Source organism: Salvia splendens, chromosome 4 (assembly GCF_004379255.2).
Source record: "Salvia splendens isolate huo1 chromosome 4, SspV2, whole genome shotgun sequence".
Lineage (NCBI taxonomy): Eukaryota > Viridiplantae > Streptophyta > Magnoliopsida > Lamiales > Lamiaceae > Salvia > Salvia splendens.
In genome coordinates this window covers 31,757,099-31,770,189 of record NC_056035.1, presented here as the reverse complement: position 1 = coordinate 31,770,189, position 13,091 = coordinate 31,757,099, and the positions used below count along the sequence as shown (strand labels likewise).

At 44.6% G+C, this 13,091-nt stretch overlaps 1 protein-coding gene and 1 pseudogene across 1 annotated transcript; one reads left to right on the top strand and one right to left on the bottom strand.

Moving 5' to 3' along the window:
* The first annotated feature begins 833 nt into the window (after positions 1–833).
* On the top strand, positions 834–1,522 carry LOC121800525 (annotated as a pseudogene).
* A 588-nt stretch (positions 1,523–2,110) lies between these two features.
* LOC121797651 (presenilin-like protein At1g08700) lies at positions 2,111–3,835 on the bottom strand. The gene has a single exon (XM_042196289.1). It carries the CDS (start codon positions 3,715–3,717, stop codon positions 2,398–2,400), a length of 1,320 nt encoding a protein of 439 aa, XP_042052223.1. The 5' UTR covers positions 3,718–3,835; the 3' UTR covers positions 2,111–2,397.
* Positions 3,836–13,091: the final 9,256 nt, after the last annotated feature.

Here is a 13,091-nt window from a genome sequence, read left to right as displayed (position 1 = left end):
ATAGAATGGTGGGACCCTTGAGAATGTCCTTGCAGAAGAGCATGGATGTGGGTGTGGATGGGGTGTTGTGCTCTTGCATAAAAGCAGGGAGTAAAAAAGTAATAAAAGTGGATCCGGACCCACATAAGAGCACGAATGAGGATGCTCTTAAGATGAACATTAGGGTATCCACTATAAGCCTGGTGCGGCTATAGCCCCGACTGGGGCGATCTCGGGGCTATCCATAGTGGGGAGCACGTCCGCCCCGAGGCGGACGAAATTTTCGGGGCGGACGATCAATCGGCGTCTTCGGGGCGAGGACGCGCCGGTCCGGGGCGGACGCGGCGAATAGGCGTGACGGCTATAGTAGGGCGGTGCCCGGCTCGCCGGTGGACGGCGAATTTTTTTTAATTCAATTTAATTCACCTATACATACACCCAATTCCATTCATTATTTTCACACCATTCCAACTCTTCATCACTCAAACTTTCTCTGACTAGAATTTGTGGTCTGAAATGGACAATTTGTGGAAAGACGTGTGAAATTCTCTGATTCAACAAGTGCAACACCAGGCCGCCCACGAGGATGCGGCGTGTATAACCGTTTTCTTCTAATTACGTATACTCCGATAAATTTAATTATAATTGAATTAGCATAAATGGAAAAAAGATTGAGGCTATTGGAAGTATCCACCATAGTGGCGAAAACAAATTTTTAGGGCAGTAGATAATAATTTTAGGGCCGTAGATAATAATTTTAGGGCTGTGGACAAAAACTGGGGCGGAGCTATTGGGGTGTCTGCCGCCTTATAGTGGACACTCTTACTTCACCAACCAAGCAGCTACCCATAACCATGGCGGCAGTGTGGCAGACAGTAACGGAGGCGATCAACAGCTAGACGGGGCTGTCACCGACGGCGTTCTTCACTATACTTTCAAAGTGGTGTCCGGCATGTTTTACGCCGCCGTCAAAAGGGCGAACGAAATTGCAGATGGGCGATGTCACCGAAGAGGATTGATTTGAGAGCATACGATGGCTCCGATCCCAACAACCCCTTCCTCATGGCTATAAAAGGACAGATCTACGATGTCTCCCGTTCTAGGTCAATCTATTTCCCTTTCCCTATTTTTTAATTTGGGGATTGCCAAAGTTTTCTCTTCACAATTGCACTTCATCCAATTTGGTAATTGTAATTTAGGGATTTTGCTATGTTCTCAAATACCACATAATCTGAATTTGAGGGTAATAATTTTGATTTTCCTCCCTTCGGTGTTAATGCAGGATGCACTGTTTGCGGGTAGGGATGCAAGCAGAGCCTTGGCTCTCATGTCATTCGACCCCAAAGACCTTACTGGGAATATGAGTGATTCAGAGCTGGAGGTTCTCCAAGACTGGGAATACAAGTTCATGGAGAAGTATGTTAAGGTTGGTCAATTATTTTCCGAGGAGTCCAAACAAACTGAAAACGTTGGTGATGCAAGCAAGCTCGATGACGATAAAGCACAAGAAAATAAATCAGAAGGAAATGAAACGCAGCAGTAAGAGACATTGGTGACCACATACTTCTCACCTTTTTTGGCTAACCGCAAAGTGTATAATGTCATGGATATTCTGTTTAGGTCGAGGTTTGGATTTTACTGATTCAAAAGTGTAAGAGGATACTATGCTGGTCAGTTACATGAAGGAATGACCACTAGAATGCTTTGTATGGTAATAAAATAATGTTTGGGGTTTGGTCTCACCGTTTCTCTATTTGCATCAATGGTTTCACTTATGTTCCTTATGATGCAACCATCATGATTTTACAGTTTCTTGAAGCAGGATGCTAATGTTCGTTGCTCTTTCTACAGATGCGTTACTGCCAGCTAAAAGTATAGAAAAAGGAATCACTTTTAGTGAACATAGGTGACTTGCAAGCAATGCATCTAAAATGTTGCACTAGGAACTGGCATTGTTCATCTCACTAAATACTTATATTCGTCGTTGGTGTATTATAAGTGTAAGGGCTCGAACTCGATTTGAACCTAGAGTGCCCTTCTCAGCATAATAGCATAAGTTTAAGCCTCATAAGCTTGAACTACTCTAGTTTCCATACAAGTATTGTGCATTCTCAAATTACAGCTCCCAGAGTCCCAATTTCATTCTTTCAATTGACCATAAAATCACCAACAGTGAAGTAAATAACAGAGACAAAATTATGCTGGTAAGCAATGAGCTATATTCACTGATCTAGTATCTGATTACAGTTTCAAGACATACATCATTAAAGCTATCAACAAAGATTTTCAGAATCAATGAATGGATCAGACCTGTAATTGCAAGAACTATTCGGGCAGAAGCATCCTGTGAAAGGCATTGAATTCATGAAAGTTACTCATGCTCCTAGAATCATCAGCAAAGTTTTGTAACTCACAGTATCAGAACATCATCAAATTGGTAGAAGCCCCGACAACAAACGGCTCCATGAACAGTCTGGTCAAGAAGTAAAAGATAACCCCCAAAGTAATCGAAATAGGAAGCGCTGGCAATGCTTGACGACAGACGGCCAGCAATATGAGCGTGCATCCAAGTCCTGATATGATTGCGAGATAACAAGCATACACCGTCATCAGATCATACATTGCAGCCCTTCCCACAAGCACGCTGTAGAAGATGAAATCCCCCATGCCAAGCTTTATCCCCCTCGGATTGAAGTCCTCCATTTCAATCCCTTCTCTCTCAGTTCTTCGCGACAACCTACTGTTGTCCACTCGACCGGAATTACTACTACCCCTTTCAGTTGAACTGCCATCTCCCATCAATGGTGCCATCTCCCCTGCTTCTTCCCTCACTTCCTCAATCTCACCCCCACTAGCCCTATCATTTTCATCAATGGGAATGACCAAATCCTCCCCTTGCAGAATCTCCATTGCAGTGCCCCTTTCCCCATTCCTCAATAAATCTTGTAACTCTACAGAGCCATTATGGTTATCACTACTCATACCAACCCCTGCTGCTACGAAAAGCCCTAAATTCGAAACCCTAGCTCCAGAATTCCTCCCTACATTTGGCCTACACTCGTATACCAATGCCGGCAATTCCTCATCCCGGCTAGATGCAAGCTCCACCAATAGCTTCAGCGGCCCGCCTGGAGCCAAGACGGCGGCCAAATCGTACAATGCCAGCGCCACCAGCACAATCCACGTCGTCCACTCCGGCAGCCGCGAAAACCACGCCGCCACAATAATCCCCAACACAACCATAGTGCTTTGCTTCACAATTATAGGAATCCCATCCGAGAACACGGAAATCGTGCCCAATATGGTGAAATTGAACAATAGAATGTAGAATGTAGCAGCATCGATGGGGATGTTGAATCTCTGGACGATGGAGATGAGAATTGAGCTGCCCATGGCGGAGAAGATCATGAAGACGGAGAATCGGGTGTAGTAGAGGAGGAAATTGTTGAAGCGGTAGTAGTAGAGGAGGACTAGGAGGAAGGTGACTAGGGTTATGATGACGACGAAGACGACGGCGTTGAGGATTGCCCCCTCGAGCTTCTGCACGGTGGAATCGGTCGGGGACTCCATGTAGACCAAATTGGCGGCGGTGCGGATGGTGGTGGCGGAGGCGGCGGAGGAGGAGGGATTGTAGACCGTATAGACGAGGAGGACGACGAGGAGCATGCATACGGAGACAGGCGCCATCACGCCGATGATCTCTTGACCGATAGTTTCCAGAACGCTTCCGCTCTCCATTTCCGGTGTCGGAGATCGGCGAGGGCGAGCCGAGTTGGGGGCGAACTGAAGGGGAAATCTGTGGCGGATTGAATTAAAAATGCAGAGGTTTTTGTCACACCGTAGGGGTTGGAAAGAAGACTAGTACACAGTTACTTTATTGGGAAATTTACAATTTGCTTATTTTCTCTTATCTTATTAAAATAATCTTTCATGTTCAATTTATCTAGTTTTCATATTTAGAAAGAAATTAAATGAGAAAATCTATAATATTCTTACACTCAACAAGTGGGAAAATAGATTAAAAAAGAGTCACAATCTTGTTTAACAACCATGCTAGAGCAAAGCATCTACAATTAGAGAGCATACGCCTCTTTGATGTTCTACTGCAGATTAACTTGATACGAAAATCAGCTATGGATACTCCTATTAGAGATATAGATATAAAAAACACTAACCGAGCATAATACAACCCATGTCCAAGATCGAGATCGGGATCGGGCCCGCATCCAAGATCGAGATCGAGATCGGGCCCGCGACCACGGGCTCGGGCGGGCGGCGGCGGCAGCGCGCACGTGTGCGTGCGTGTGAGCTCTTTCACCCATCTTGATCCACTATAATTATTAAGTAACATAAAGTCACTTAATTTAAACACATTAAAAGATGTGTTACTTCTCCAATGTGGGATAATTAACACTAGTTAATTATTCCATAAGCTCAAACTTCAAGCTTTAATTAAAAGCTAATTATGCCCAACTTTAATCCACTATTTCTCACTCACCGGAAATCGGATTAGAGAAAATGAATATACTACATTTATCTACGTAAAATGTAGATCGACGCTATATCATTTAATTTCACAAAATTAAATTTCTCGTCACATTTATTGTTTGGTCAAAATCCATTGACCGGGCATATTTAATCCATGATTTTACAATCCCCCACATGAGTGGAAATAGCCAAATGCATATGCATGCAGACACAAACTCAACCCTCGAGAGATATATAAGCATAAGGATAGGTAGTTGTTGGCTTTGAACCCTCCACAGTCGACACCATCGGATACACAGACGGCTTAGTAGCGCGATGCTTTGAACTAATCCCCCACGGCGTGCACCGAGACAATGGTGTTAACGCTTAAACACCTCAACCTCATTCGTTCTTACGTTTTGTGTCCATTGCGGTCTTGGACACGACTTTGGATTCATAAGTGCGTTTTATGAAGCGACCACACTTCGCACTTACATAGATGATTCTTAGTCAAGTACCTTGCCATACTTGGTCTCTTTGAGAACTCCATCTCTTTGAGATCCTTAAGAACCATTAAAAGTCATAGACTTAGCCTTTACCACTAGGCAAGTTCTCCAACACTCTATTGCTCTCTAGGGAATAGATATAGTTGAGTGTTTCTCATGAACTCTCATAGCTTAGTTGTCCCTTTGAACCAAGTTCTTGGGATCTCCAGTCATCATGGTTGGGTTACCACTATGACAATTCGTTAGTTTGTGGATTTCAAGCCCATTCCCTCTAGCAACTTATTCATTTGATCACGGTTTAACCCTTTAGTTAGCGGATCCGCTAGATTATCTATTGACTTCACATAGTCAATTGTAATCACGCCAGTTGTGATCAAGAGTCTCACGGTGTTATGTCGTCGACGAATGTGTCGAGACTTCCCGTTGTACAAGCCATTATTCGCCCTTCCAATAGCGGCTTGGCTATCACAGTGAATCATCACCGGAGGTACAGGTTTAGACCAACATGGAATGTCCTCGAGGAAATTCTTAAGCCACTTGGCTTCCTCACCAGCTTTGTCTAAAGCTATGAATTCGGATTCCATGGTTGATCGGGCTATACAGGTCTGTTTCGTGGATTTCCACGAGACAACAACACCCCCAATGGTAAAGATATATCCACTAGTGGAAAGTGAGTCTTTATTATCGGATATCCAGTTTGCATCACAGTACCCTTCAAGTACCGGGGCGTATCTTGCAAAATGCAGCCCATGATTTTGAGTATGTTTTAAGTATCTCAAAACCCTTACAAGAGCTTTCTAATGCTCTTTGCTTGGATTACTCGTGTAGCGTGCTAGCTTATTCATGGCGCAAGCAATATCGGGTCTCGTACAATTAGTCAAGTACATAATGCACCCGATAGCCTTCGCATAATCTTCTTGTGCGACAGGTTCGCCTTGTTCTTGCTAAGGTGAACATTTAGCCCTATAGGCGTCTTAGCTGGCGTGTTGTCATAAGCATTGAATCTTTTTAGCACTTTCTCCACATAGTGAGATTGTGTTAAGGTGATTCTCTCGGATGTTCTTAGAATCTTCATTCCAAGAATTTCATCGGCTAGACCCATATCCTTCATGTCAAAATTTCTTTTCAACATGGCTTTAGTTTCGTTAATCATTCGGGTACTACTGCACATGATTAACATGTCATCAACGTAGAGACATACTATAACATATCCGTTATTAGTATTCATAATATAGACACACTTGTCACACTCGTTGATTTTAAATCCATTTGATAACATTACATTATCAAATTTTAAGTGCCATTGGAGCGGCGCTTGTTTTAATCCATATAAGGACTTAACCAGTTTGCAGACCTTATTTTCTTGTCCAGGTACTACAAAACCTTCAGGTTGTTCCATATAGATCTCATCCTCGAGTTCACCATTTAGAAACGCAGTTTTTACGTCCATTTGGTGAATCTCAAGATTGTGCAATGCAGCAATTGCGAGAAGCACTCTTATAGAAGTGATTCTCGTTACAGGTGAGTACGTATCAAAGAAGTCATGTCCTTCCTTTTGTTTAAAACCCTTGACTACTAGTCGGGCTTTATATTTATCAACTGTTCCATCGGCCTTAAATTTCCTTTTAAGGACCCATTTACATCCTAGAGGTTTAGCACCTTCGGGAAGATTAACCAACACCTAAGTGTGGTTTATCAAAATTGAGTCAATTTCGCTTTGAACAGCTTCTCTCCAATGCATCCCGTCTGGGCCTGCATAGGCTACTTTCAAAGACGTTGCTTCTTCATCCAACATGAAGGCAATGTAGTCGGGACCAAAAGATTTTGGTGTTCTAACCCTATTGCCTCGTCTCGTTACTGCCTCATTTGGATCAGGCCTAGCACGCTTGCGAGATTTGGGCTCTTTATCTAATGACTTAGAGCTTGTTATTTCATCCTCAATTCTTGCTTTAGAATTAGATGCTACATTCTCTTGATTTTTACAAGGAAATGTATTTTCAAGAAATACAACATTTCTTGATTCAATTGTTATTCCAACAGTCACAGTCGATATTTCAGACTTATGAACAACAAATCTATATGCACTACTGTTAAGTGCATATTCAATGAAGATGCAATCAACCGTTTTAGGTCCGATTGTAACTTCTTTGGGCGGAGGAACCATTACCTTTGCCAAACACCCCCACACTTTGAGGTATTTGTAGGATGGCTTCCTTTCTTTCCACAACTCGTAGGGAGTGATATCCTTACCTTTTAGTGGAATTTTAAACAAGATATAGTTAGCTGTCAAAACAGCTTCCCCCACATGTTATGTGGTAATCCTGAACTGAGTAGCAGTGCATTCATCATCTCTTTTAGAGTTCGATTTTTGCGTTCTGCAACACCATTAGATTGAGGTGAATATGGAGCAGTTGTTTGATGAATTATACCACTTGCGTTGCATAACTCCTCAAACGGGGCTACATATTCGCCTCCTCTATCGCTTCGAATCGTTTTGATTTTACAACCAAGTTGATTCTCAACTTCGTTCTTATAATTTTTGAACGCTTCTATTGCTTCATCTTTACTTCTTAAAAGATAAATGTAGCAATACCTTGTGCAATCATCTATGAAAGTGATAAAGTATTTTTTACCACCTCTAGTTTGCACCATCTTTAAATCACACACATCCGTGTGGATTAGTTCAAGGGGTTTCGTGTTTCTTTCTACTGAATGAAACGGTAACTTGGCCATTTTGGCTTCAATACAAATTTCACATTTATCTTTAGTCTAAACTTCATTTGCCTTTATTGACTCTAGATTTACTAGTCTTTTAATGGCATTTGAACTTACATGTCCCAATCTGCAGTGCCACAAATTTGTACACTCAGTCAAGTAGGAAGAAGTAGATGCTTCATTCTTATTAGCCAATGGCTTTGGAACACGAAGTGTTGCTACACTAAGCTTGAAAAGTCTGTCGGTTACATAACCTTTTCCGAGTGACTTCTCAAACATATACAATGCAAACCTATTGGATTCAAATACAAGTTTAAAACCCTTATTCACTAGTATTGATCCTGAAACTAGGTTCTTTCGGATGTCCGGAACGTGCAGCGCATCCTTCAAGGTGATTGAGATGCCAGACGTCATCTTGAGGACTACATCACCAACTCCGAGGACTTCAGACGAAGCTTGATTCCCCATGTTAATCTTTCTCCCTTCAACGTTGTTGTAGGTGGAGAACATACTCCTATCTGCACAAACATGTGCAGTAGCGTCGGTATCAATATACCAGCCACCCTTGTTGTTAACAAGGTTGACTTCTTCGGTGACTACGGCGATGAGGTCGCTTTCATCCCAGTCCTTGAACTCCTTCTCAATGACGTGGGCAACCGACTTTTTCTTCTTGCTGCGGCAGTCCTTTGCAAGGTGGCCCGCTTTGCCACATTTGTAGCAGTCGCCTTCAAACTTCTTTGTAGGCTGCTTTCCCTTCCCTTTGTCACTTGGACGATTTGGGCGAGGGCGTTTGTTGGAGGGACCGCCCCGCTCCAACAAGTTGGCTTTTACATCCAGAGTGCCCTTAGACTTTTGATCGTTTTTCCGCACGTCTGCCTCAATGCGTAGCTTTACGATCAAGTCTTCAAAAGTCATCTCGTTTCACTTGTGCTTGAGGTAGCTTTTGAAGTCCCTCCAGCTAGGTGGAAACTTCTCAATGGTCGTGCCCGTTGTAAAGTGGTCGGGCAACGCCATTCCTTCGGCAGCAAGTTCATGGATGATCATTTGAAACTCCTGAACTTGTTCCATTGTATCGACCATTTTGTAGTCAAGGAACTTAGCTATTACAAACTTTTTGTTTCCAGCATTATCACTACGGTACTTTCTCTCTAGGTTTTCCCACACTTGCCTAGAGGTGTTTACAACTGAGTATACATTGTATAAACTATCATTTAAAGCATTTAGAATAAAGTTTTTACAAAGGTAATCTCCTCTGTGCCATGCATCATAGTGGGCCATGACCTCGATGTTCGTCTCTTGGTCACTTGGAGCGGGCGGCTCGTCTTCTGTGAGAAAGTTCACGACGTCCAATGTTGTCAGGTAGAACAACATCTTTTGGTGCCACCTTTTGAAGTCCGAACCTCCAAACTTTGGCGGCTTCTCGGTGGGTGGCATCATTCTTGGTGCCATTGGTGCCAGATTGACCCCATGGAAGGAGCCTATCCCGTTGCCCCCGTAGGAGCCAACAGTTGGGTTGGGCATAGAACCCCCCATGTTCGTGTTGGGCATAGTGACCCCACATTCATGTTGATCCCGAAAGATCCAACACTAGTATTGAGCCCGAAGGCACCAACACTCGATCCATTAAAGGATCCGAAGGAATCACTAAAAGTGGAACCAACCGAACCACCAAAGGTGGAACCAGTGGACGCCCCAAAAGGGTTGTCCCAAACCCATGGGACAGTTGATGACGCGGCTGGGAAGCCAGGAATCGGCATCATCGAGATGGTGGATGCATTGACAGATGCACCGGTGGATGGAGTGGGAAGTGTGACGGCGGCGTTGGTGGCCGGAACAGTGGATGCGGCAGTGGCCGGAGTGGTGGCAGCGGTGGTGTTGACGTTGGTCGACATTTCTAGCAAAGGTTTAAGTTTCGAAAATTTTTTAATTCGTTTTCTGAAAGTCTAAGGTCTTCTGTAGTGTATATCTCGTCTTGCGATTGTTGGAGATATAGCTATAAAAAACACCAACCGGGCGTAATACAACCCTAGAGAAGAGAAATAAAGCAGAAACGAAAATTACAGTGGAAATTCGAAATTGTAAAGATGAACTTAGCCGAGTCGAGGAAGACCTCTTTCCGCAAGACGAGATATGCTCCGGTAGGGTTCTCGGTTTTGGCGTGTCGTCCCTAAAGATAAAACGGCTACGTCTCGTTCGTTGCAACACCGCAGTTGGAACGAGCTCCGGCGAACTGGAAGAGGAAGAGGGCAGAGCTTCAAAAAGACTTATGCAGAGAGGAAATATGCTTGTGATGTTTCTGTGTGTGTAATGGCTAGCCTATTTATAGGCCAAGCCACCATGCAGGGTCAACCAAGCCATTAAGGCTCATCATGGCTCATTCGTAACCGTCGTCGGTTACAAGCTTGTGGCAGGAGTGTGCCTTTCGTGTGTGGAGCGTGTGTTTCTCACGTGGCAGCTTTGACTGTGCAACGCTTGACGATGTGTCAAGCCACTTGGATTACTGACTCAACGGTGGTCTAAAAAGATTAAGTTTGGGCCAGGGACAAGCCCAAGCACCAAGCCCCAAAGACCACCCAAAGACCAAGATCCAAGTCCAAGTCCAAGTCGGGATCGGGCCCGGCCCTGGGCCCGCGGACCGCGACCGCAGGCTCGAGCAGGCGGGCGGCGGCGGCGCGCGTGTGGGCTCTTTCACCCATCTTGATCCACTATAATTATTAAGTAACATAAAGTCACTTAATTTAAACACATTAAAAGATGTGTTACTTCTCCTATGTGGGATAATTAACACTAGTTAATTATTCCCTAAGCTCAAACTTCAAGCTTTAATTAAAAGCTAATTATGCCCAACTTTAATCCACTATTTCTCACTCACCAAAAATCGAATTAGAGAAAGTGAATATACTACATTTATCTACGTAAAATGTAGATCGACGTTATAATATTTAATTTCACAAAATTAAATGTCTCGTCACATTTATTGTTTGGTCAAAATCCATTGACCGGGCATATTTAATCCATGATTTTACAACTCCTGCAAGACAAGAGCCATCTAATGAGACCGGAATTCTAAGAAACAAAACGATAGTGAAAAGCGAAGAAACTTTGTGGCTCTTTCTTGATATACTACATGCAAAGAAAACTTTAGTACGGGGAGTAGCAGATACGGAATCAGTCAGCAAGATTAAGAAGAAAGGGGATGGGGCTTACGTTATTGAGGTGTTTGGTGCTTGCCCTGCTATAAATCCCAGAGAGCCTGTGCAAGAAAAGCATCGTGTGGAGTGATGGATATAATAGGACTGAGTTGGGTTTTAGAATTTTTGAACAGGGGTGAATGTTACCACTGGATGAGTCAAACGAAACTCCACCAGGGACGAAGGAGAGAACTAGATTTTGGGGAAACCATAATTGATTTACTCCATCATCATAAGTGGCTACCATCTGGAGATTTGGCAGAGCTGCTTGCAAAGAGCTCATGTTCCACAACTGAGACTAGATACAAATCATCACATCATTATAGCACCCACGATGGGGCGCCTGATGGCACGTCCGATGCGTGCCATCATCCTTGGGCGTGCCCGATGGCTCCATTGTGGGTGCCCGGACGATGGCACGCCCTAAGCTTCGGGTGCGGAAGAAGCACGTACGATAGACCATCGTCCGCGCCATCGGGCACCATTGTGGGCTCCGCACACGATAGGCACAGACGATGGCACACGTTTTTGATTTTTTTTCCCGAATCTTGTCTATTTAAACCTCGTTTTTCATTCACTTGTTCATACGAACATCTCGTCTTTCTCATCTCTCACATTTCTACCTCTCTTACATACCAAAATGAACCACGACGACGACACTACTAGTTCCTCGGAGGAAGGCAGTCCGACCGGGGATGCCTTATAGATGCAGCCGTTGAAGAGGCCATGGCGGAATGCTTAGCCGAACTGCAGTGTGAGGAGGCGGCGGAGCGGATCCACAGGCCTATTCGACGTCGGACGGTTGTCCGACGCGACCACGCGACAGCTCACCAACGTCTGGTTGCAGACTATTTTGCCGAGCAACCACGGTGGGGCCCGACTATTTTCTGCCGCCGGTTTAGAATGCCGCGTTACCTTTTTCTCAGTATTGTCCGGACGTTGGAGTCACGTGATGAATACATGACGTATCGGGAAGATGGCGTCGGCAGATCCGGCCTTACACCGTTGCAAAAGTGCAGACTGCACTCCGTCAGTTGGCCTACGGCACCACGGCGGACATTTTCGACGAGTACCTCCACGTCGGGGAGACAACAGGCCGGGAGTGCCTGGAGAGATTTTGTAGGGGAATTGTGGAGGCCTACGGGGACACATATTTGCGCAGGCCGACTGCTGTTGATTGCCAGGGCCTGATGAAGATGCACGAGACGGTGCACGGCTTTCTTGGGATGCTAGGGAGCATCGACTGTATGAACTGGGAGTGGAAGAATTGTTCAAAGGCGTAGAGTGGCCAATTCACTAGTGGATACAAGGGCAGCCACCCGACGATGATCCTCGAAGCCGTCGCTGACTATCGGCTCTGGATCTGGCATGCTTACTTCGGTGTAGCCGGGTTGAACAACGACATCAACGTCCTCTACTCATTCACCCTCTTCACCGAGCAATATAATGGCAACGGCCCGGCCATCGAGTTCATTGCCAACAGGCGCCAATACCACATGGGGTACTACTTGGCTGATGACATATACCCACGGTGGCATGTTTTTGTGAAGACGATCAGCTGCCCAATTGGTGAGAAGAGGGTTTTATTTGCGAACAAGCAGGAGGCGGCACAGAAGGATGTCGAGCGGGCATTTGGTGTGCTCCAAGCACGGTGGGCAATAGTGAAAGGGCCGGCTCGTCTCTGGTTGAAGGAAGTCATCGCCGATGTCATGTATGCGTGCATAATCATGCACAACATGATAGTCGAGCATGAAGGTGGGAGCATCACCGACTGGAACGATGATGAAGGTGCATCTAGCTCGTCCGGCACGGCGACCGCGTCCACCGCTAGAGGATTACCGACGGGCTTCAATGAGGTTCTATCTAGACAGGCCTCAATGCGCAACCAACAAGACCATGCTCAGCTCATGAACGACATGATTGAAGAAGTGTGGGCCCGTAACCGTCGTTGCTGAGTTTGCGTATTTTTTTAATTAGTATTATAATGTATTCATTTTTATAAATGAAATGAAATTTTTTTCCAATTTTTGTAGTTATTTTAATATTCAAATAAAAGAAAATGAATAGGCGTCTTAGGGCGCCTCATTGCAGGTGGGGGGTAGGAGGATAAAAATGATGACGTGGCGATGCATAGGGCGCGCCTAAGGGCACCCCATTGCTAATGCTCTTATAGTACACAAACTAAGAGCTAAATATTTGAGGTAAATTGGATATATCAAGATACATGAACAGA

What these genes read in the sequence shown, in the direction of transcription:
- LOC121797651 (XM_042196289.1), bottom strand. Translation starts at nt 3,717, where the DNA reads ATGGAGAGCGGAAGCGTTCTGGAAACTATCGGTCAAGAGATCATCGGC.